Source organism: Canis aureus, chromosome 3 (assembly GCF_053574225.1).
Source record: "Canis aureus isolate CA01 chromosome 3, VMU_Caureus_v.1.0, whole genome shotgun sequence".
NCBI classification, from domain to species: Eukaryota; Metazoa; Chordata; class Mammalia; order Carnivora; family Canidae; genus Canis; species Canis aureus.
In genome coordinates, this window is record NC_135613.1 from 15,120,771 (window position 1) to 15,144,260 (window position 23,490).

The 23,490-nt window shown below is 43.2% G+C and overlaps 1 protein-coding gene across 1 annotated transcript in view; it reads right to left on the reverse strand.

Moving 5' to 3' along the window:
• ADAMTS18 (ADAM metallopeptidase with thrombospondin type 1 motif 18) overlaps positions 1 to 23,490 on the reverse strand; it is a 74,778-nt gene that overhangs the window by 35,796 nt on the left and 15,492 nt on the right. The window contains exons 8-13 of the mRNA XM_077890882.1: positions 20,173 to 20,268; positions 15,406 to 15,554; positions 9,069 to 9,241; positions 5,082 to 5,212; positions 4,218 to 4,341; positions 3,234 to 3,478 (exon numbers count right to left, since the gene is read on the reverse strand). Of these exons, the coding sequence (XP_077747008.1) occupies positions 3,234 to 3,478; positions 4,218 to 4,341; positions 5,082 to 5,212; positions 9,069 to 9,241; positions 15,406 to 15,554; positions 20,173 to 20,268 (918 nt within the window). The remainder of the gene's footprint in view (positions 1 to 3,233; positions 3,479 to 4,217; positions 4,342 to 5,081; positions 5,213 to 9,068; positions 9,242 to 15,405; positions 15,555 to 20,172; positions 20,269 to 23,490) is intronic.

Here is a 23,490-nt window from a genome sequence, read left to right on the forward strand (position 1 = left end):
ATACATATCCGGTTGAACCCAGGGAAGACTTTATGTTTTTATAATTTTATTTGGATTTAGCCAAATAGTTCTCCTTAAATTTTGACCTATTTTCAAGGAGGTGTCTGTATTTGCAAGGAGACAGATGGTGGACCTGGCCAATTTTGGAGAACTCCATCACTAACTGAGGTCCTCCTTCCATTTCAACTAATATTCGATAAAGGAGGAAAGACTATCCATTGGAAGAAAGACAGTCTCTTCAATAAATGGTGCTGGGAAAATTGGACATCCACATGCAGAAGAATGAAACTAGACCATTCTCTTACACCATTTCTTAAAAATAGCTCCATCAGGAAAAATTTAGGACCTGGTGAGCACTCTAAAGATTTAGTGTCAGTCAGGGCTACAAAATATGGATGAATGAGATAAGGATTTATGTTTAAATTAAGCAAAGCATAAAGAAAAATTCTTAGCTCCAGGCTGGTATAATGTTCAGTGACAATGTGTCAATTATCTGGTTAATTCGATCAACGCAATGCCAGGGGGTATTTCAGGTCCTCAAGATGAAAGTAAGAGAGAACTCTGTTATTCTGCTCTGCTCTTTCCATCATTTCTTGTCTTTTTGTTGTGGTTTTCCTGCAGATAATATATGTTTAATGGCAAACCTGAAATTACAGACAGCATTGTGAAAATCTACTAGAAAAACTTTGTGTTTATGACCAAAACCAGAGCGAGAAACAACAAAAAGAGATTGCTTGTCATGAAGTAGTAGAAAACCTATTTCTCCCCGGGAATGATTTGCACTTTGCTCTGATTGCCCGTGGCACAAGCCACGAGAGGCACCTAGCCCCACTTCCTGACTTAGGTTGTTCGGCAGCCACAGAACTCGGTTTGTGTACATTTGCTCAGAGATGGATCAAAGGCCTCTTGGCAGAACTAATGAAGCGTTGTTGCTCTAAAACGGATACCTTGCAAGCTAAATATACCCCTTGAAAGAAAATATGACATTCCTAAAGAGAAGGAAAAGATGTTTCCTGCTCAGATGCTTCATAGAAAAGAAATAGAACATCTGAAAAAAAAAAGTTTGAAAAAATATCCAGAAATCTTGAATCAGAATTCCATTCCTGTGCGTTAGGTTTAATGAAGTAATTTCAGGGGCTGGATCCATGGAGCTCCCAATCACCCTTAGTCCAGTTGCTCTCTTTTAATGCTTTTATGTATTTGAGAGGGAGAGAGAGAGAATGAGCAGAGGGGTGGGGGAGAGGGAGAAGCAAACTCCCCGCTGAGCAGGGAGCCCAGCTCAGGGCTCGATCCCAGGACCCTGGAATCATGACCTGAGCCAAAAGTAGACACTTAACTGACTGAGCCCCCAGGCGCTCCTTTAGTTCAATTCAATTTGTAGTCCCTGCTCTCATCTCTGAAATGAAAGAGTTGAGACAGTTGGGAGAATCTTTCCTACCTACAGCTTCTCTCTGAGTAAGTGACGTGAGATATCTGAGTGACCTCCCACCACACAGACAGAGGTGACGGGACCTAATACCTCAAGTGACGAGACAATAGGAATGTAAATGAATTTAAACCATGGTCACCATCTAGAACTAAGGTTGCAAACTGAGATGTCTACTGGGGCTAGAAGTTCCCTGCTCTTAGGAAATGTCCAAATCTCTATTTTTGTTTAAGTAGGCTCCACATGCCCCACATGGAGCCCAATGTGGGGCTTGAACTTATGACCCCGAGACCAAGATCTGAGCTGAGATCAAGAGTCGGATGCATAACCCACTGAGCCACCCAAGTGCCCTTTGCCAAGGTTTTAAAAAATATATACGGGGCAAGTGCAGAAGGCAAAGTGATAAGAATGGTTACACGTTAGGTACCGAGTACTTTGCAAGCATTGAATTTGCCTTAAATTCTCCCTAGGATAACCTGAACACTTAGCTGGTGCCATCCACCCATTTTACAAATGTGGACATTAAGGGACATGGATGTTAAGGAACTTAACCAGATAGCTTGTTCAAGTTGCTTAGTTAGGAATCTGTCATCTTATTCATCCAAGGTGGACAACGTCTGACTTAGAATCCAAAGTGACATGTGACCATTTTTTTTCCAATGTTCTTCTACTCATCTTTCTTAGTAAATGTTTAAAGGCAGTGCCTTAAATAATAATAGTTAAATTAAGCTAATGTTTCCTTTATTTGAGAAGAGAGCAGCATGGACTAAGTATAGACATCCTACTTATGGATGGAGAGGTGCCTGGGTGGCTCAGTGGGTTAAGTGTCTGACTAGTGTCTGACTCTTGATTTCAGCTCAGGTCATGATCTCAGGGTCATGGGATCAAGCCCCACATCAGGCTGCACCCTGAGCGAGGAGAATGCTTGGGATTGTCTCTCTTCCTCTGCCCCTCCCCAACCAGGCTGTCTTAAACACTTGTAGATGGAAAACATCCAGAGTCCTGTTCAGTTCTGCTTTTCCCCTAGCTGTGAGTTAGGCCAGCCTCTGAACGCTTCTCTCCATTTCACTGCTTATTTTTCTGGCAAGCCAGTGAGGTAGGCTTTCTATCCCAATTCTGTAGGTGAGAAACTGAAATTCAGGAAGACCGCCTTGAGTGTCTGGTAATCTCAGCCCTCCGCAAGTTGTAGCCAGCGTGGCTTCTACGCAGCCTGAAGCAAATCAACCACCTCTACAAGCAGACATCGGCCCTACTTTACAAACAAGGAAAATGAATGCATGATAATAGTTTGGCAGAGTCATCTGCAGATACACTGGCTGGTTATTATCCGTTCATTTTTCTCATTTCGAAGGAAACAACAACCTGAACAAGTAAGGTGGATTGCTCTGATTAAAACTTTCTTGGCATTCAGGCAAGTGTTCTTTCTACTTTATCAGTCGATGTCCTGGGCCAGGTGACCCACGTGGTGAAGAGCCACTGTGGACCAGCCCAACAGCAGATGCAGACTATATGGAATTATCTAAAAATCAGTCCTACTCCATCCCTTAGTGTCATGGCAGTCAAGTGCCATGCTGAGAGGCTGGCATCCAAATGTAAAGATCAGGGCATTCTCTTGGAGACCCAGTGGACTCCTGCCCTCTTCTCCCAAATGTAGATGCTGTCTCTTCCTCTTTGCACTTTGCAATTTTGCTTATTAGGAGACAAAGATGAATCAGAGGATAGGCGTTCTTCAAGCTAGCTCAAAGTGGGGCCATTGCTATAAACACAGCAAGACGCAGCGAGCACTCAACAAATGGAAGGGGCTCACCTCAAAGACCAGTGTCTCGTTGGTGGGTCCTGGTGCATACAGACGTTCTGGGTGGTTGAAGGCCCGCTGGTATTCAAACACGGTCCCAGCAAAGGGGAACTCCCCAGGCCAGTCGATGCTCCAGCCCCCTGTGAGGTAATACTTCTTCCCCAGAGTTCTGACTGCAAGGTAACTGGAAGAGAGCTGTAGCTCCTGGATCTCGATGCTTCGGGCCCCCGCTGGAACGGTGACTACTGGATAATATTCTAAACAGGAAGGAGAGAAGGGTGCTGTTTACCATGTTGTACGCTGCGAAACGGGGCTGAGGACTCAGAGACATGGTGATATCCATGTTTATTGGGGGGTGGGGGGTTGTTGAATAACCAATGGACATTAATTCCTACTCTATGAAGTGCAAATGATCAATTGTTTCATGTTCCCAGTGGAAGGAACACCAGAGAGAAAAGGTGTGTTCCTTTCCCAAGCACGTGTGTGTGTGTGTAGAGGAGATACACTCTTCTCCTTCCCAGGACAATCAAGGCCACGCTACTCAAGAACGCTCTTTATCTTTAATCTACTTGGAGGAAACTCAGCACCATGGACCTCTATGGTGATAGTCATGAAACAGGGCTCCAGGTTTCCTTTTACTCAGGATTCTTTTAGATACTTGCTTCGGATATTCACCTAACACTGTGAGCATGAACTGTGATTCATGTCCTAAACGGTGGATTTCAAAATCAGTTCTTCGTTTAATGAAGGTGTGTGGGATACGGGACAAACCGTGAAGTAGAAAGGCATTTGTGTGACACGTCTCAGAGCGGTAGGTGTTGACAGAACTCGTCACACTGAGAAATCGCCCAGCCTTCCTTGTTCTTGCGAGGTGACAAAGCCACCGTCCTGTGTGTGTCAGGTGAGCCTGGAAACCCACTCGGCCATCTCCAGCTTGACTGACTCAAAATCACTCAGCAGCAAAGCCAGAGCAATGAAAGGGCAGGCATTTCTTACCATTTGCTTTATGCTGGTTCAGGTACAGGCCTTTATAAAACTTGCAAGTCGAATTGTCCCCTTGGCAAACACCACACGCATCCAAAGCTGCTTTAGAGCCAAGTTCATGATCACATCCCACTGGCTGTGACAAAAATTTAGAAAAATAATAAGGTGAAAAAGATCAGAAAAGCCAGTGGCAAAGAATAACTAACTGGGCTTTAGTCTTCAGAACATTAGGAAGATAGTACAGCGCTAGAGTTAAAAGCAGAGTCTCAAGTTTGACTCAGGGTTCAAATCCCTGCTCTGCCTTTAGCAGATGCAAGACTAGGGAAGTTACAGACCTCGTCTAAAGCTTGCTGTCTTTGTCTGGAAAACTGCTTCTACTAATGGCAGGTGAGCTTATTTGGGCCAGCTCTATGGCTGAAATATAAAAATGGGGAGCCTCCAATGCCCCCTGCCCCCTATGAGAGCTCACATGGAATTAAAACGAATACTAATTGGCGGTAAATAGGACTATTTCAAAACACAACTGTGAGGCTCTGACCACAGAGTGAACATCCTTAGCAAACATGCAGAAGTTTACCACTACTCTTCACATTCTTATTTGATTTTTGCAACTAGTGCACATAGTAGAGACATCATCCTCTCCATTGCATACATGTGGAGATGGGTGAAGAGGAACTAAGACTATCAGACAGGGCCTTGCAGAAAATCAGAGGGGATGGTGGACAGTGTGCACATGCAATTTGCAAACACTGGCCTTTTCCCCTACACCGCCTTTTCTCCAGACACAGAATCTCTCGTACCATTTCTCATGGTACACATTTGACCTGAGGAAACCCGAGTGTGACCACACATCCCAAAGCAGAAATGTTTTCTTACTTCACATATCCCATCAATACAAACATCGTGTTTGTTTGGGGAGCAAGGAGTTCCGTCTTTCACTTTGCCGGACATTGCAAAAAAAAATTCAAAGTTCTCAGCCTTGCAGTACAGTTTACATCGATCTGCCTCTAGAAGCAAAGAGACCAAGATAGCACGTGATCAGGAGGAAATAACAGGAAAATGACACGATGTCCAAAAGGTCGAACTAAATTTATTTAGAAAGCTGTCATGTCTAAAATGGGAAATGTTGCAGTTTTGTATGTGGGTGTGCATGCATGAATGCATATATGTGCTTTTAAAAATAGGAATCGCATTTGCAATTCATATAAAACTGTTTTAACATGCAAAAATTTTATTTTTCTAATCCTCAGTAATAGCCTCAATACATAAGATTGGTGGGTTATATAGCTACTCTCCTTGGTTAGCAAATATTTTAGGCTTTACAGGACTTATGGCCTACTATTGACAATATATAGATGAAGGAGTGCTTCTGTGTTCCAATAAAACTTTACAAAAACAAACAAAAAACTGGTCAGATTTGGCACCAAGGCCATGGATTGGTGACAATGATTTAAGACATGGATCACTTTAGATCTTTTTGCAGTTAAGAGAAAAAAATTCTAGGCACTTTGGAGAAGAAAGGGGGGCATATGGCTCATGTTTATAAAACATATAGAGAATACTCATGTCATGAAAAGGAAGAGAAAAAAAATAAAGCTAAAGGCTAAAAAAATGTAACTTATTGACCATAAAGTCCCTGAGAAGTTTCGGGTATCATAGGCAAAAGGAAAAAAATACTGCATTTCTATAGAGCTCTTGTTATCAGAAAGGAGTTATGCCAATTTCCCAAATACAGAGCATTCTTCTTGGCCAGCAGCTCCAGATGACATTTCTCATGGGAGACCGTGCGTGGGCGACACCGTGCAAAAGCCCTGACAACAGTTGTACAACAAACGTGTAAACAGTTTGCAAATTGCTGTGCTTCATGAAACCTCTCGATAGAAGACAGAGTCAAAACTTAAATGTGAAAGAAGTTAGATTATAATCCCAATATGCAGACGTGTCAATGGATTGAAAGTTTCTCCTTTACCTAGAAATTTCTTTTCACAGCTTTTCTAACACCTCCTAATTTTTGCATAGTAGATTATGGAAGACATAGCTATACCCTTTCTTTTCTCCATCACATCCGGGAATTAACAAGTTCTAAAAAGGCTCCTGAGCAAGGTTCTTAACTAGTCTGTTGGAAACACAGAAGGGAAAAAAAAAATCTCACTGCTGTAAGACAAAGACTGTCTACATTTATACAAGAGTCTTCTCTTGTTCATCTCAAACTGCATGAAGATCATTAGACCTTAAAATCACGAAGGTCTGTATTTGCTGATTCCAGGTACATATCAGAAGAAGAGGGAGAGACAAAAGGCCTTAATCTGTCTGTCTCTTGTGCTAGGACGTGAGCTCCCCAGGCCAGATCTCTGATATACTCATTGTAGTTCCCTCCATATCCAGCAGAATGGCTCCACGCACTAAAGGCTCAGTAAACACTTGTTGAGCTAATCAATAAAGTGGCATGCTCTCTACTTAGTAAGTCTGCAGTTAAATTAGTGAAAAACTTGTGAAACCAAAAGACATTTTACCAGTTACAGTATTTATTTGCTTCACTTTCTCCTTAGGTACTCCACACAGAACCTATTTTAAGGGTGATAACAAAACATATTCCGTAGACACTGTATTTGAATGAAATCTGTAATCTGAGAAAGACCAAGGAATTTCCAAGAAGACAGAAGGGGAAGTGAAAAAGGAAGGATGATAGGATCTGGGGGAAAGAGCCATACATAAGAAACATGGGATTACGGGAGTATTCGACCAAGAGAAAATAAACCTTCAAATGCTGGACTTGAAAGCACCTGCAGGTATTCTAATTGTCCATGGGAACCTGCTGTGCAGTGCCCTTCCTAGATAACTGCTCAGTTCCTCATAGAATGCTTCCAGTGATGGGGAGTGGACGACTCATAAAAGTCCATTACGGACAGTTGATACTTATTCACCCATTCAGTCTGAAAATTATAAATATGTGTCAAGTGCTGTTCTCAGATGCTGGAGGTCCAAGCATGCTCAACATGGACAAAGGCTTCATCCCATGGAACATAAAGCCTTAGGGGGAGAAAGATAATGAATAGGTGACTATATGATATAAAGTCATGCGTGGATAAGAGCTCTGAAGAATGAAGCAGGTTAAGGATTCAGAGCATGACATGAAGGAAGGATATTCTGGGCAGGCTGGCAAGGGAGGCCTCCCTGAGGAGGTGCTATGGCTAGAAGTTCATAGCCCTTGAATTAGTCTTGTCTTCTGGAGTGATTTCAAATAAATCTAAATCCTTTTCTAGTTACTATCACTGAATTTTGGTAGGTAACTGGTTTCTTTTCTCTTTTCCTTGGTAAGTTTCCAAATGATTCTACTGGAGAATTTTTTTTTTTAATGAATATATTCCCAGCTTTATCACTGAAGTCCAAAAGGCCCTTAGACAAGTTGTCTTTGCAAGAACACATTTGTTCCATAAAGCAAGAAAGAGGTGTACCATTGTGTATTACTTTTAAAAAACTGTTAAAAATTCATTAGTAAACATCGTATATATTACCTCTTAGTGCAATTTGAAACACTGCAAATAATAAAGTGCTGAGTGTCTATGTGAAAAAAGAAACACACACACACAAAGAAACACATATAAGTAGACATTTATAGATTGATTGCTCATTGCTTCTTCCTAAGACATAGATTGCAGAATTTCTATGCCTGTCTCCCTCTGTGCTTTTGGACAAGTCATGACCCAGCACCATACAGTGCTCCTGCAATGAATGACTGGGCAAAGCAGCACTATCATTTCCCTTGTTACTTGTTGTGTGTTGTCTCTAACTCTGGTAACTTCTCTATGGTAACTGATAACACAGGTTCATTTGGAGCTTTTGCACAGCTACAGCCCCTCAGTCTTATTTCCATGAACTGTCACTAAATTCAGTGTCTTCCCATTCTACATGTGTGGCCTTGGGGTTCAGAGCTACCCTTTCCCAAGGGAGGATGGCTGTGTTTTGATTAAGCAAGGGAATGGAAATAATAAAAGGCAAACAGGGATCCCTGGGTGGCACAGCGGTTTGGCGCCTGCCTTTGGCCCAGGGCGCGATCCTGGAGACCCGGGATCGAATCCCACATCGGGCTCCCGGTGCATGGAGCCTGCTTTTCCCTCTGCCTATGTCTCTGCCTCTCTCTCTCAATCTCTCTCTCTCTCTGTGACTATCATAAATAAATAAAAATTAAAAAAAAAAAAGGCAAACAACCCCACCATGACAGCTTAGTCTGAGGAGATAATAGAAAGTGAATTAAATTTGTACATTGTAAGTAAAATAAATGTTTTGAGACTTCAGTAAGGTCACAATTCAATTTAAAAAGTAAAATACAGGCTATAACTTTAAGTAATAGTAAGTACTAAGAAGCCAGTATAGAGACATTTTGAAATACATGGCTCTGTGTGTGTGTGTGTGTGTGTGTGTGTGCGTGTGTAATACCCTGCAAATAGGCCTTCCCATGTGCGCAATCATCTAACATGTCAATTGCTGAATATGGCGTCTCTATGGGGCATATATGGTTTCACGAGTTCTTGGTCTGGACAATGCATACCAATTTCAATTAACATCCCTGGGAGATTTAATTGCTGAAATGTCAAAGGTAAGTTTGGAAACATAAGTACATTCCAAACACATGAACCCTTTGGCTTACAGATGTGGGGGACAAGGGGTGTCTTGTGGACAAAAAAAGTATGGAAAAGTAAACAAAATCTATGGATGTGAATGAAAAACTGGGGCAGGACAGGTCTAGGGGATGACGTCAACATCTAAATTCTTTTATGTAGGCAGCATTTTCTCCTGTGTGTTTGTTCCCATTACTGGGCACATAGACTCATATTTCTTGGAGGCTTATAGAGACCAAATTACCTTCCACTTTTGTATAGGGCTTCCACTGGTAGAACCATCCACGGAAAGGTTTGCTGTTATATTCTGCACACTGCTGGGCTCGGAAATCCAAGCTATTTTCATTACAAGGGTTAACATTGCACAGCTGATATATACGGCTAGAACCTGGACAGAACTTGCCACCATATTGAGGCCTGAAAATAAAATTAAAGAACTTTAGTGCCAGCAAACAAAGGGCTTATGATTAGTGACAAGCAGTAATACGAGGAGCAACAATCAAGATGAATATTGTCACAAAGTATGCAGTGTATACAGTCTATCACAAGATGGAAATAATGTGGTATACAACATGCCACGTCCCTCCTTGTATCCATGGCAGGCATGACCCATCAACCAGGGGCTTGTTCTTTCTTTCTTTTCTCAACATAGTCCTTGGGTAGGCACTACCACTGCTCAGCAACTGGAAATGCCATATTAGGTAAAACTTACTTGTCATCTCTAATCCCAGTTTTATATTCTGGCAATTTCTTTAAAGAATGATGAAACCATATTCTTGGCCCTCATCCCTGTATTAGGGAAATTGGTAAATGCACCTAAATGTTCTAACGCACATGTGTGTCTGTGTGCTACACGCATGAACACCCCCCCACACACACACACATACACTCACACTGGCATCAAAGCTCTTCAAATGTGGACCCAACCTATTCCCCAGCTTTCCCCCCATTTCTAAACACACCCAGCTTCCTACAGCAGGCTACCCACCTGATGCTGTGGAGAAGATCAGGACACTGAAAAGAAGGGCAGAAAGCCCCATTTGCCATGTTCTCCAACTCAGCTGTGTCAATCACTGAGCTGATGTTCTGATTATTGTCTGACTAGTGTATGTTTTATTCTAGTTGATCCTAAACTGTAAACAAAAATTCCCCTGTTTTCATCTGCATAATCACTCTTTAACGTTGTAGGTGGCCTACTCCTCTCCTGCCAAGCACAATGGGAAATGGATTTCCAGAGTAGGGAATCCCATTAGAACATAAATAATTATGATCTAATGGCAGGCTCTTTAAGCTCTTGGTAGGTAGACTGCAAAAACCAGAAAGCAATATAAGGAAAAAAAAAAAGGAGCATAAACCAAACTGAAAATTACCAATAACAGCTTATCCAGCTTCTTCCAGGCACAGAGCAATTGTTTTCTTTCTCATTCCCACTTTTTTGTATTTTTCTTCAAAGGTTAAAACCCAACTATGGATCATCTCATACAAAAGCTCAATGCAAACATGTAACATGAAAGAACGCTCGAGGTTAATAAATTTATGTGATTAAAATTCCTTGTCTCTTTAGGAAGCACAAGAATGCTATAAAACACCCCTGGATTTGCTTCAGCATATTTTATCAAATCCTCGTGCAACTGCATGCTAAGATGGATTCAACAGAAACGGGAAGTGTCATGCTGCCAGAAAGAGATTTTTTTGCTATTTCAAAACACTTTGGAGCAACTACTTAAACATTCAGCAGCCATTGTGCGAGATCAAATCCCTGAAGACTTCTTAAATCATTATCTTAAAAGCACTTAGAGAAACCTTAAAGTGCCATCTGATAGCCTTACTATTCCTGGTCATCTTCACAAGGCATAGTTAAAACTTTCTTAGTTTAAGACATTCCATCTGAGAGTTTACAAATAACCTTCATTTAGACAACTCAGATTCAATAAAGCAAGGACCACATGTTACTTCTTCAACTCAGAAACCATAACATGGAAAAGATCTTGAAACTTCAATAGCACCCCTTCAGTTTGTAGATGAGGCGAATGAAATGAAGGAGGCTCATGAAATTTGCTGAATGAAGATCACAGAGCCAGCAAGAGACAGTGCACAGCTAAGCCCCCTGCCTTTGACTCCCCCAGGATCCCTACCCTACTCACTCTGCCTGCATTTAGCTGAGTTAGGGAGCAGGGGCCGGGCGCTGAAGAGAAGACAGTCATGCACAACGGTTAGGGGGTTGGTCTTTTATAATGAGGCAGATCTAGATTTAAATATTCTCTGTCTCTTCCCAGCTTATCTTTAGGCAATTTCATTCCACCTCCTGATCTGTAAAATGGGGGCAGCTGGGATGGTTAACTGAGATAAGTGTCGTAAAAAAATTTAGGGCTGATAAAGTACGGAAGCAGCCCAAGTTGCCATTGGTAGATGAATGGAAAGAAGAGGTGGTATGTATATACCATAGAATATTACTCGGCCATAAAAAAGAATGAAATCTTGCCATTTGCAACGACATGGATGGAGCTAGAGAGTATTATGCTAAGCGAAAGGAGTAAGTCAGAGAAAAAAAATACCGTGTGATCTCACTCACATTTGGAATTTAAGAAACAAAACAAATGATCATAGGGAGAAAGAGAGAGAGACAAACCAAGAAAGACTCTTAACTCTAGAGAACAAACTGATGGTCACCAGAGGGGAGGTGTTTGGGGGGTTGGGGGAATAGAGGGTGGGGATTAAAGACTACACTTACCATCATGAAAAAATTTAAATAAAATGATAAAAAAGGTTGTAAAAATAAATGGGATACAATGTTAAAAAAAAAGAATTTAGGGCTGAGTCTGGGGCAGAGTTAGCACAAATCAATCATAACTATTTTAAAATGTTTTCTGCTTTAACAACTGGCAAGAATTTGTACTTTTTCATCAAATGCTCCAAAGCAGGTACATTTTTCTGCAGCTGTAAACAGGAGTGTTAGGATAAACTAACAGAAAATCCTACCATGATATTACTTGGTGTAATAAGATTAAAAACCAAAATATGAACAGTCAGAAAACAAATGTCTGGGAACATGATTTTGTCCTTCTATTAGACCATTATAAAGTATGTTCATTTTTACTTCTGCATAATTTATCATGTCCTGGCTACAAATAGTTATACTATTGGTTGACTAATCAATAGAATCAGTGGAGGAGCTCTGTTAAAAAAAGATACACACCCACACAGACAGATCACTCACTCCTGGGTCCCTCCAGACTTTCACAATATGAATATATGATAGGAAGACAGAGAAAAATCAGTGTTTTTTTAAAGAACATTTGGTGATTTTGATAATCAACTGAGCCTGGAAATTACTGGTGGAAGAATGGGCCAGAGATTTGATTCAATTATCATTCCAGAGCTATGACTGTAGTGGCATATTATTTTTTTCTCAAATTGACCTGCATTTTAGGAAAGTTCTAGAATGCCTTTGCATGTTTGATATTCGCTACTTCAATTTTTGCGATTAATTTTTTTGAACAGACTTTACAGAAATTCCACTAGGCTCTTTTAGAGTGTAATAATTGAATAGCCAGGGAACCGGAAAGAATGTCAGAGGATTAAAACTGTGGGCTCTTGGTCTGACTCTACTACTACCAGCTTGGTGACCCGGGCAAAGATTGCCACTCTGGGACCCTCCGCCTCCCCTGGTTACTCATTTGTCAAGTAACTGGATTAAATAACAGGTTGCAACTCATGCATCTGTTCTAGGTAGATTGGGAGCAAAGGCCTGGGAAAATGTTATGAGGTTCCTAAAGCACAGTACAGCTCAGTAGAAAACAGAGCTTCTAATCCATTAAAAAATCTGTACCTCAAGGGCGCCTGGTTGGCTCAGTTGGTAAAGTGTCCAACTCTTGGTTTCGGTTCAGATCATGACCTCAGGGTTGTGAGATCAGGCCCCGCCCTGGCTCCATGCTGAGCACGGAGCCTGCTTGAGATTCTCTCCCTCTCCACCTGCCCCCGCCCCCACTTGCACGCATGCTCTCACTAAAAATAAACAAAAATGTCCACCTTAGACATGGGGAAAAATAAGGGCCACATGTGTGTGGTACCGGTTATTCCAGAACCAGATAACCTTTAAACACTTTTGAAGCTGAAAAGTTGGAGGAGTCTACAAATCAGCCAGGAATAGTTCATTTTTATGAAACAAAATATGTTCTGGGAAAATCATCATTATGTGAAATCAAAGCTCCTACTGCTTCTCACATGAGAAAATGAAACTGGTTAGGTGGAGTGATGTGAACAGACCCGATGTTTAAACTGAAGCAAAAAAAGGAATCAGTAATTTAAAATGGAGCGGGGGTGGGGGGGGGGAACCAGTTTTACTACAACAAAGTGAAATAAGAACAGAGAACAACTAATTCAATTGCCTTAGGACAGCCGCTCATGTACTTGTTTTATTTGTGATGCATAATTAAACAGTATCCCGAGGAGCCTTAATCTTGTTGAAAATGATAAAACAGCACCAAATGGAACTACATTAGTGATTCTTTTATTAGGCATTTCTAAAATTACAATATGATATTTCCATGAACAATGCCCTATTATAATGAGAGTTCTCAATCCCACAGATATGAGAGGTTTTAATTTAAATCTCAGGGGTGTCATTCACACACTTTACCAGCAGAGCTATTAAATTAGGTAATCTATTTCTTTCTTGGGAAAATACTGAGCTGTAAAATGTTGTGATGTATGAAAACCAGACCCACAAAATAGGCTGAAAAAATGAAAAGTAATATAATGATTTTAAGAATTCTATCCAAGATATGGGCTACATGCAAAGTATGAGGAGGGTGGTTTTAATAATCTGGTATAAGCTGGAAATGCATCACAAGCTTGTCTACCATCACACCTAGTTATAGGATCTGAATAAACCAATGAGTTTCAACTGGGGATGGCTTTACCCTCTACAGGACATTTGATAGTCCCAGGGGACATTTTTGGTTATCTATCACACGGCTGTCAGGGAGAGAGCGTCATCCTACTGGCATCTAGTGGGGAGAGGCCAGGGCTGCTGCTAAACATCCTGCCATGTACTGTGAAAACCCCATAATAAAAATTTCCAGTCTCAAATGTCAATAGTGCCAAAGTTGAAAAATACAATTAGCCTGATATCCCAAAGAGCATCTAGGAAACCATGTCAAAGTATCTTCTGACCCTCTATTTTGGAACAAACTGGCCTCTTGATCCAGCTCAGGCTGCTGACTCAGATGAAATGCCATGTCTTTTTAAAATTTTCCATCTGCTCCAGTTTCGTTATTTATTTTAATTCACAACCTACCAAACATTTATGGGATGCTTATAACACGCCAGGCGCTTTGTAAATATTAACTCAGTTGACACGGGCACTCTTCTCATCCCATTTTTACCACTGAGGCATCTAGGGAAGGGAGAGAAAGTTGTCTGTGGCCACATAGCTGGAGAGAGCCAGGGCCAGGAGGCACACTTAGGGTTCCAGGATTGGGAGCCTATGTTCTTGACCCTCACATCACGCCACCACTCAAGCAGTGCTGTAAAGTGAAATCCCTATTTTCCAAGGACCCATCTCATTCTTCTCTCTCTACCACATTCTCCAAAGTCCAGCTTCATCAGTAAGGCCTCTCTCTCTCTCTCTCTCTCTCTCTCTCTCTCCTCCCACTTCTAATCCCCCCAAATCTACAGGAGACATTATTATCTCTGTTACACACATAAACCAAATTCAGAGTTCAAGTGAACTTCCCAAAGTCACACAGCTAATAGGCAGCAGACCCAGGATTTTGTAGTCTAATCTCTCTCTCTCTCTCTCTAACCTGGCCTCTCTCTCCATCACTGTGCCAGTCAGGAAGTGTACATCTCATGCATGTTGCACGTGGGAATTAGAGCAGATAAAAGGAACATAAAACCATCTTCGTTTTCAAAGAACACAGACGGCGGTTCAGAATCCCGGGCTACCCCGGGCCACAGGGTGCCTGCAGGTGACCACAGGCCAATCTCAATCTGTAGACATTGTCATTAGTCCTCACTGTGTTGTGTTCAAAGAAAATTGAATTTGCGGTCAATGTCTTAACCGTTGGGAAATTTCCCACATGTTTTTTTGGATTTCTGGTTTCTCTTGAAAAGTCAGGCAGATCTGTCAACACGTGTTGATGTACATTCCTGCAAGGCAAAAATTAGCATACTTTCTCCAGTTCATCAGTTTGAGACACACACACACACACACACACACACACACACACACACACACACACATTCCACTGGCCTAGCTCCTCTGCTCTACAACACAGGCATCTGATTGTGTGACTGGGTGGCTCTAGTTGAGGTTGAGAAAGCAGCTCAGACTAGCCCTGGAGCCCCTGATCACCGTACTCACTCACACACAGAGCAACTAACTCCTTTGTGGCTTTTAGGTTTCTGACCACCAAACCCCTGCACCCCCGCACCCCCCAGGGCATGCAGCCTTTATAGCAAACAGTAAAGCCTTTCTGGAGGTTCCTTTCTGGAGGGAAAGAAACTGCAGTAAAAAGCAGTATGTAAGCAAATCGAACCAGTCGCCTCCGCATGCTGACTGGGTGGCGCGGCCTTACTTGGGGTTATTGCAGTGTCTCTCCTGGAACTTGACGCCGCCGCCGCACGTCCGCGAACACTCGGACCACTTGGCCCAGGCGGACCACTGGCCGTGGACGGGCCGGGGGCCGAGCTCCCCGAACTTCACACACTGGCCTTGCCGACACCACTGTGGAAAGAACGTGCGACATGTCTCCCGTCAGAGTCCACCTGGGGAAGGCGAGGAGATGCAGACACCTGCCCATTGGCAGCAAACACAGGTATGTGGGCAAATGGGGGGCCGTGACCCCCCGCCCGCCGCGCCTCCCGGCCCCGGCCCCCCACGTTTCCTGCGAGCGGGGCGAAGAGCTGGCACCCAGGGAAGGGCCGTGTGTCACCCGCAGGCACGGCTCACGCGCTTCGTGAGCTGCCGAGGCCAAAGGTTCAGAGAACGTTCCACCCCACGCCCAGGGCGCCCGTGGGGCCGCCGGCACCTGAGCCTCCCCGAGCCCCACGAGCGAAGCCGCTTCAGGGACAGCCTGGGTCGCTCATTCGCTTCAGGAGGACCAGCTGTCGCACGAGGTACAGACACAGAAGTCGTCAGGCTGACGACCTCCTCGTGCGGACACTCCTGCTCGTCCCAACGGCCCCTGCGCAGCGCTTCTCGCCAAACCCGACAGCTCCCGCCCGAGAACTGTGCTTGCAGAAAGCGCCCTTTGACCTTCGGTCTGCAGGAAAGGTCCCTAACCCCAGGCCTCTGGTGACCTGGAGCCCGGGCCTTGCCTCTGCCAAGGCGCCCACCAAGCCGGGGCTGCGCCAACCTCCGTTTGTTTCCTTTGCGATCCATCCCAGGCTCCGCGGCCGTCTCTGTCCCTGGGGCTCGCCTTCGCCCCGCCAGTGGTTTTATTCCTGCGGTGCTTTATTATGAGCGAGTTCTGCATGGCTTGGTGTAACTGCACACTCTCCTAAGAGCCTCTGCAGTGGGATCCAACGGGCTGGGCTTTGGACCTGCCAGGTTCTGCCGAGGAGTGGGGCTTCGGTGACGGAATCGGGGGAGGATGTTGGACTTCCAAGCCTTCGCCTTTCCCCTGTGATCCATTTGGCTCCTTGGCTGTTTATTGTTTCTGGTGCACTTTGCCCAGGTCAAGGCATTGCTTCCTCTCTTCCAGTTCTTGCCGTGCACCGATTCCTCCCTGTGTTTTTCATTTCTCTTTTCCCTGGCTTAATTGGCGTCTCAGAGTTTGCATGAACTCATAGAACACCGTTGAGCACTTTTAGGGGGAAAGCAGTTGGTCGTTAAAGGATTTTGTCCACCACGAGCAGGAATCCGAATCTTCCGGACCAGGAATCCCCAGGACTCTCCCGGCTGAGCTCAGTGGCGGAGACAAAATAACAACAGCCAACACCAACAGAGGCTACGCTTTATGAAGTCGCTTCCAGGTGCCAGAAATGGTGCAGGCAGGGAGAGAGGGAGGGCTTCCCATGCACTTTCTAACATAATCCTCCCAAAGCGCTAAGGAGTTAATAACTATTTTCTGGATGAGAAATTTAGCAAAGAAATACTAACACCGCTACCCAAGCAGCCGCACAACTAGCTGGGGCTCGATTTAAACTCAGTAACCAAAGCTTCTGAACAGGATACGTAAACTTCTCGCCTCACAGGCAAAGGGCCCACTGATATATCTTAAACCTAATTTCCTTCCTTCTTTCTTCTTTCTCTCTTTCTTTTTCTTTCTTTCTTTCTCTTTCTTTCTTTCTTTCTTTCTTTTTTCTTTCTTCTTTCTTTTCTTTTCTATCTCTTCTTTCTTTTCTTTCTTTCTTTTTTTTTTTTTTAGAAATAAGGTTTTTAAATCTGTTTCCAATCTTCAATTAATTTAACTTTCTTTTCTTTCAGGATTCATCCTAGTATTGGCTTAGGTTGCTAACAGATGGTCTCCTCTGGCTTTTTCATTCAGTGTAGAAATCAGAAATAAATACGTGAATACACACACACACATACACACAGACATCCCTCTTTGGCTCTAATTGCAGAGGCTTTTAGGAAAGTGTGAAGTTATGCTAAGTCATGTAGACCTCGTTCATAATATACATATCCTATATACACACATATATGTGAATACACACATGCATAATCCACATTAATAAAATTCTGCATATAAAGCTGGATCTATTCATATATATATATATACTTCTCATTTCAAATTGAATGGCTGTAACCAGGCAGACAGCTTTTACAACAGAGAGTGAGCACAAGCCTTTCTTTCCTCACATGTGTAACTCGATAAAACTATGTGGCTTTCACAACCTCACGTGTTTACTGAGCATTCATGGTACGAATATCACCGAATGGCCAGGGCCACGAGAGAGACAGGAAGGACTCAGTGAGCGCCCAGTTACAAGGGGACAAATGAACAAACATGGAGTAGCTGCTGCTCTGTAGGACTCTTGAGATAAAAGCGTGAGACGTGGCCCTGGCCTCACGGCGTTTCCAGTCCAGGGGAGAGCCAGTCCCATGCCCTAGCGGAGGAAGAGTCGGAGAACCGTGCATATGGGGGCACTAACAATCACACTGGGGTGACGATGGGTGACACTCTTCTTAGGGCTTTCTGCTGAGCAGGGGGGCTTCTATCATTCGGTCAAGGGGCGCTCCCCCAGTATTTAGAACTGCAGTCTGGTCTTTTAAAATAATGAGGTGCAGGAGGGGCGTTAGGACATCTGTTTTCTAACTCCTGGCCTGATTTGTCTCAGGTTACGGTAACTAAAGTCTAATCCAGGGGCATTTTCATCCCAGTGGAACTACCCCCCTGGCATATGTAATGTAAGACAAACGTTAGCCCTATGCCATTTGGCACTTACTTTCCTTGCTTATTAGAGCAATCTTTTCTTGTACATCTCTCTTACGTTTAATGCTGCTGCTTTCATAATGAAAAGATCTGGCTTCTGCACAGGTTTCCCCATGGTCACTAACCCTTGAGTTGCAAGTCCTGAATTTTGATGTTTTAAAAATAAAAAATGATGGGGGACCTGGGTGGCTTAGTGGGTTGAGCGTCTGCCTTCAGCTCAGGTCATGATCCCAGGGTCCTGAGATCAAGCTACTCTGGGCTCCCAGATCACTGGGGAGTCTGCTTCTCCCTTTCCTTCTGCCCCTCCCCCCACCCTGGTGCTCTTTCTCTCCCCCTCTAATAGACCAATAAAATCTTTTTAAAAATTTTAAAAATAAAATAAATAAGATGCCTTGAGCAGTACTTACATGTTCAATTAATTATTTCATTCTTTCGCTTCATCACACCTAAAACATTCCATGCACATTTTCAAGGAGAGACTTTATTGGAATTTCCTAAGACAGGGACTGCTGATGGAAAGTTGCACATTAACACCTCAATTTTTAAAAAATGTTTTTTTTCTTTAGAATCAAAGAGTTAAAAATGCAAATCTTTTAAAACATGTTGAATAAATGACTCCACAAATATTAGAAAGTGTTTTCTGGACACTTGCTAATTTTTGTGGGCCTGTATCTTTGCCTGTGTCATTAATCTCTCATTGAAAATCTCTCTCCCACCCAGCTGAGGAACATACATCTTGGGGTCCCCACTCACTGGACTTTATTTTATTTTTATTTTTTAAAGATTATATTTGTTTATTCATGAGAGACACAGAGAGAGAAAGGCAGAGACATAGGAAGAGGGAGAAGCAGGCTCCCTGCGGGGAGCCCGATGTGGGACTCAATCCCAGGATCCCGGGATCATGCCCTGAGCCAAAGCCAGACGCTCAACCACTGAGCCACCCAGGCATCCCTGTACTTCATCCTAAGTGCACACCTAATTCCAAGCATTGACAGCAACGAGGGATTCAAGATCTGTTTACAAAGAAAGACAGAGTTACTGGCTTCTGCACAGGTTTCCCCACTGGACTGTGAGTTCTTGAAGAGATAAAACTGAATTTTATTCATCTTCATATCCCCAGAGCCTCTTGTCTCTGATACCCAGCAGTTGATAAATTATTGTGCAATTGAATTCATTTGAAATGACCGAGGCTTCTATGCAGGCTCGTGCCACCTCGAGAGAGCCAAAAGCAGAGATCAAAGAACCTGGAGCATCTCCATGCTCCCCTCTCTCACAGCTCCTCGATCATGATCTCTCAAAGGAATGTCCCCAATCTGGGTCATTTATTGCTGCCTCAAGTGCACCTCTTCCTCCAGATGCTACTAGGAAAGGAGAAAAATACCCAGAAACTAATATATGAATGTTCTTCATTCAAAACACAGAAACTTCCCATATCAGAGCTGGTTCTTAGGGTTGACTGGCCAATGGCTTTCTGGTACAACCTAGACAGAGATGCGGCTTATCCTTTGCTAGGAGTCCCTCTAAGTGACAGGACTCCCGAGCACGTCAGAGGCTCAGTGACAGGTCCTGTGAGGTGAGCAGCAGGGGCTTTGTATGGGAGGACAGTCCTTCCTTTGCTACCAAAGGAGACATTTGCTCCCTGAAGCTTTTCTATACTGAATCAAGTTTAAAAGGCAAACAGTATACAGTGAAACCTTCCAGCTTATTGAAATAGAAATATTTCATCTAAAAATAGAAACCAAAGGCAGAAAAAAATTCTAAACAATTGAGCCAATTGGTTTATATTAACATTGAGTTTTTTTATAATAGCTGCTAAATAATGCAGGTTAATTTAAAGACAAGTCAGAAAATGTATGTGCCCAAGGCATTCCATTCTGAGGTCTCAGTTCAAATAGTTTGTACAACGGCTTGTTTCTATGCATTGTCATGTTTCCAGCACTAAAAACTAACAAGTATGCAGTTTACCATACTCAAGCCACAAACGGTCCCTTCTGCTGCAGGCATAAACTTGGTCTCACACCTGTGGCCCACTCGATGGCACCAAAGTGACTTGCAAATGTCCTGAAAGGTAAGAAGAAGCGAGTAAGGGTGTTGATACGATAAAAATGAAAATATCCAAAGCTTTGGTACACAATATTATATTTTGAGGCAGCTGGAATGAGACATTATCCAGGAAGTAGAGGCAAGTGAAGTTGGTAGCTGCAAGGTAACCAGTAATAACATGTTCTAGCAAATGTATAAGCAGGAAGTTTCTATGCTACCTGCATACGTGTTTAGTAATGACAGGGAGGTAATTGTAGTTCTCTCTCAGAAACTAAGAGACCTGGGTTGTAATAACCACCAGCAACACTGCCACCAGTGAAGCAGAAGAGGCCAAGTCTGGAATTGAGCACATCTGACTCCAATCCTTGCCCTAGAATTCCAGGTGGTTCTGCACCCTACAGACACATTATAGAAGTCTGTGATGTGCAGTTTTCTTACCTGCGCAAACTGTGCTAAACATAGCTCTTGCCTTTAGGTTGGTTCTCAAGGATAAATGGGGCCAATGATCACCATCATCACCTTCCTCCTCTTTATAGTAACTTTCAAGTATTTCGACAATTCTCACACTAGACCATGAAGTGGTTGGACTCTCATGCTACACTGTGGTAGGCAGAACACTGTCCCACCCAAAACGACCATGTGCACATCACTGGCACCTGTGACTTCATGCACTTACATAGCAAAGGAGAATTTAAGTTGCAGATGTAATTAAGGTTGTTAATCAGTTGGCCCTGAGATGGGGAAACTCTTCATTTTCCAGATGGGTCCAAGATAATCATGAGGGGTCTTCAACAGGGCAGAGGGGGATGGAAGGGAGCCAGAGGGAGGGCAGTGTGAGGAGGATTAAGGAGGATGTTGCTGCTTTGAAGATGGGGGCAGAGGCCATGAGCCTGGGAATGCTGGAGGCTTCTAGAAGCTGGAGAAGGCAAAGAAAAAAAAAGCCTTCCCTTCTGGAATATCCAGAAGGGACACAACCCTGCCAACATTTGAGTTCAGCCCACTGAGACTCATTCCAGATGTCTACCTCCAGAACTACAAGAAAATAAATTTGTGTTAAGTCACCAAGTTCGTGGAAAGTTATTAGAGCAGCCATAGAAAGAAAACTAATACTGTTACTAACACCATTTAATGGTAGACACTCAACTAACTCCCCATATAAACTAATTTAGATGACGAGACTGAGCAAATTATTGACACTTTCAATGCCGCCAAGTCACACAGCTGGTAAGTGGCAAATGCAGGACTCAAACTGGCCTGATTCCAGCCAGAGTCCTTGACCACTGCTCTGGACCTGGTTTTGCCATTAATGGGACTTGGAAAGCTCTCAACTTCTCTGGGGCCTCAGTTACCTATCTCTAAAGAAAGGGGACTGGACCAGATTCCTTCCAGCTCAAACAGCTAAAGTTGCTATTCAGAATTATGTCATTAATAGGATGTCAAAATCATGAAATGTCAAAATGATTCCATTTTGTTTGCCACATTCTATTTACTAGGATAGACGTGTGAACGAATATAATTTGGGGGAAAATATTAACAACCAGGGAGGAAACAAAATGAACGAACTTTTGTGGTCACTTGGTGTAGCCCTGAAAATTCAATTAACCAGGCACCCAATTCCCTAAGCATTCCGGTTCACGTAGATTTCACGGTGAGAAAATATGGCAAGAACGTGCTTGGAGGTTATTTCACAAAAAAAGTTTTCCACGGAACCAAGAAAAGGAAACACAGGGAAACCAGAGATATGTGCTATGAGCCTGATCTTATAGACCATAAAGTCTTTACCCCCAACAGAGCATGGAAGGATATTCAGTACACTCCTTGGAAACACCACCCACCCATGGCCCCAGACGTGTGCCACACAAAACCATTTCAAATCTCAAAATAAGTCATAAGACACAATATGTCAATGTTTCCCATAAAAGTGGACCTGCCACTGACATTAGTAGAAAGCATAAGGCAGCCTTCCAGCGGGTGAATCAGCTTCATCATCTCTGTGCTCCTCCATGTGTTACCCTGGGCCTGAGGGGAACAATTTAATGTGGAAAAAGATAGTCTACATCAAGATGGAGAAATGAGAGGTAACCATTGAAACCCAGCCATGGTTAGAAAGGCTTTCAGCATTAAACTGTTTTCCTCCTTACAGCCAGCAGGAAGCCATAACCCACACCCCTAGCCTATGTGGCAGCCACCGAAATGACCCCGGGGCAGACCAAAGCAAAGGAGACATGGATTCCACAGCCAATGCCAAGCCACAGGGCTAAGGGGAAGGGACAGTTGGAGAAGACCGGGAAAGTAAAGCAAAACACAAAAACACAGGAATCCAGAGTGAAATCAGACAGTCTGTATGAACATATTATTTCTTTTGTGGTGAGGTACATAAGTCAAACGTAATTATAGCCAACTACATGCTTTGACGACCAGGAGAGTCCTCTGAGAAAGCTCCCTTTCAAAGTAAACAGAAATGGGAGTTTGCACTTTTTTTTGCTTGCTCTTCCCTCTTTTTCCCCAGCACATGTGACTAACTTTTCCTTATCTATAATTCCCTAGACTTAAGTAATAATTTCAGGAAAAAAGAAATGACCACAGGGACTCCAAGGTCTCGTGTAGCCTGGATGTGACTTCTAAGGGGAGTCTCAACATTATGCATGACTCTGTCCTGTCACTTGTTAACCGTGTTGTCCCACTGCATCCTAAGGATTCTGAAGGATGCCCCTATACAAGTGAAACTGGCTGTGCTAAAAATGTGAATGGTCTCTGCAGGTCAAAGTTTATAAAGCGCTGAACCCATCCAAGACTAAATTCCCCATTTGTCCCCCTCAAATCTGTTCAGACTCTTCCAGCTCCTGTTATGAGACCTCTGTGATTCTGGTGGCTCAATCCAGAAATCCTAGAGTCATCCCTGACTTCTCTCTTTCTCCCAGAGAAGTCAGTCCCTTCTGCTCCCTTGAGGAAGGATGAGAAGGGGACAGAGGCAAAATCCTCCACTCTATGAAAATGGGAGTGCTAAAGAAATGTTAGCTTTAGTTACCACTGTAAATTCAGTAAATGAGTCCTGGGTATCTAGCTGCCAACATGGCAGGTACACGCTACGTATCTGCCATCCACTGAGACAAGACACACATGTACTCAGTTATAATACAGTATCACAAGTTTATAGGGTGCAGATTGAGCCTGGGGGCAAGGAATGTTTAAATCTTCTTGGGGAAAATAGGAGGCAACACTCACTTGTGCTGCATCTTT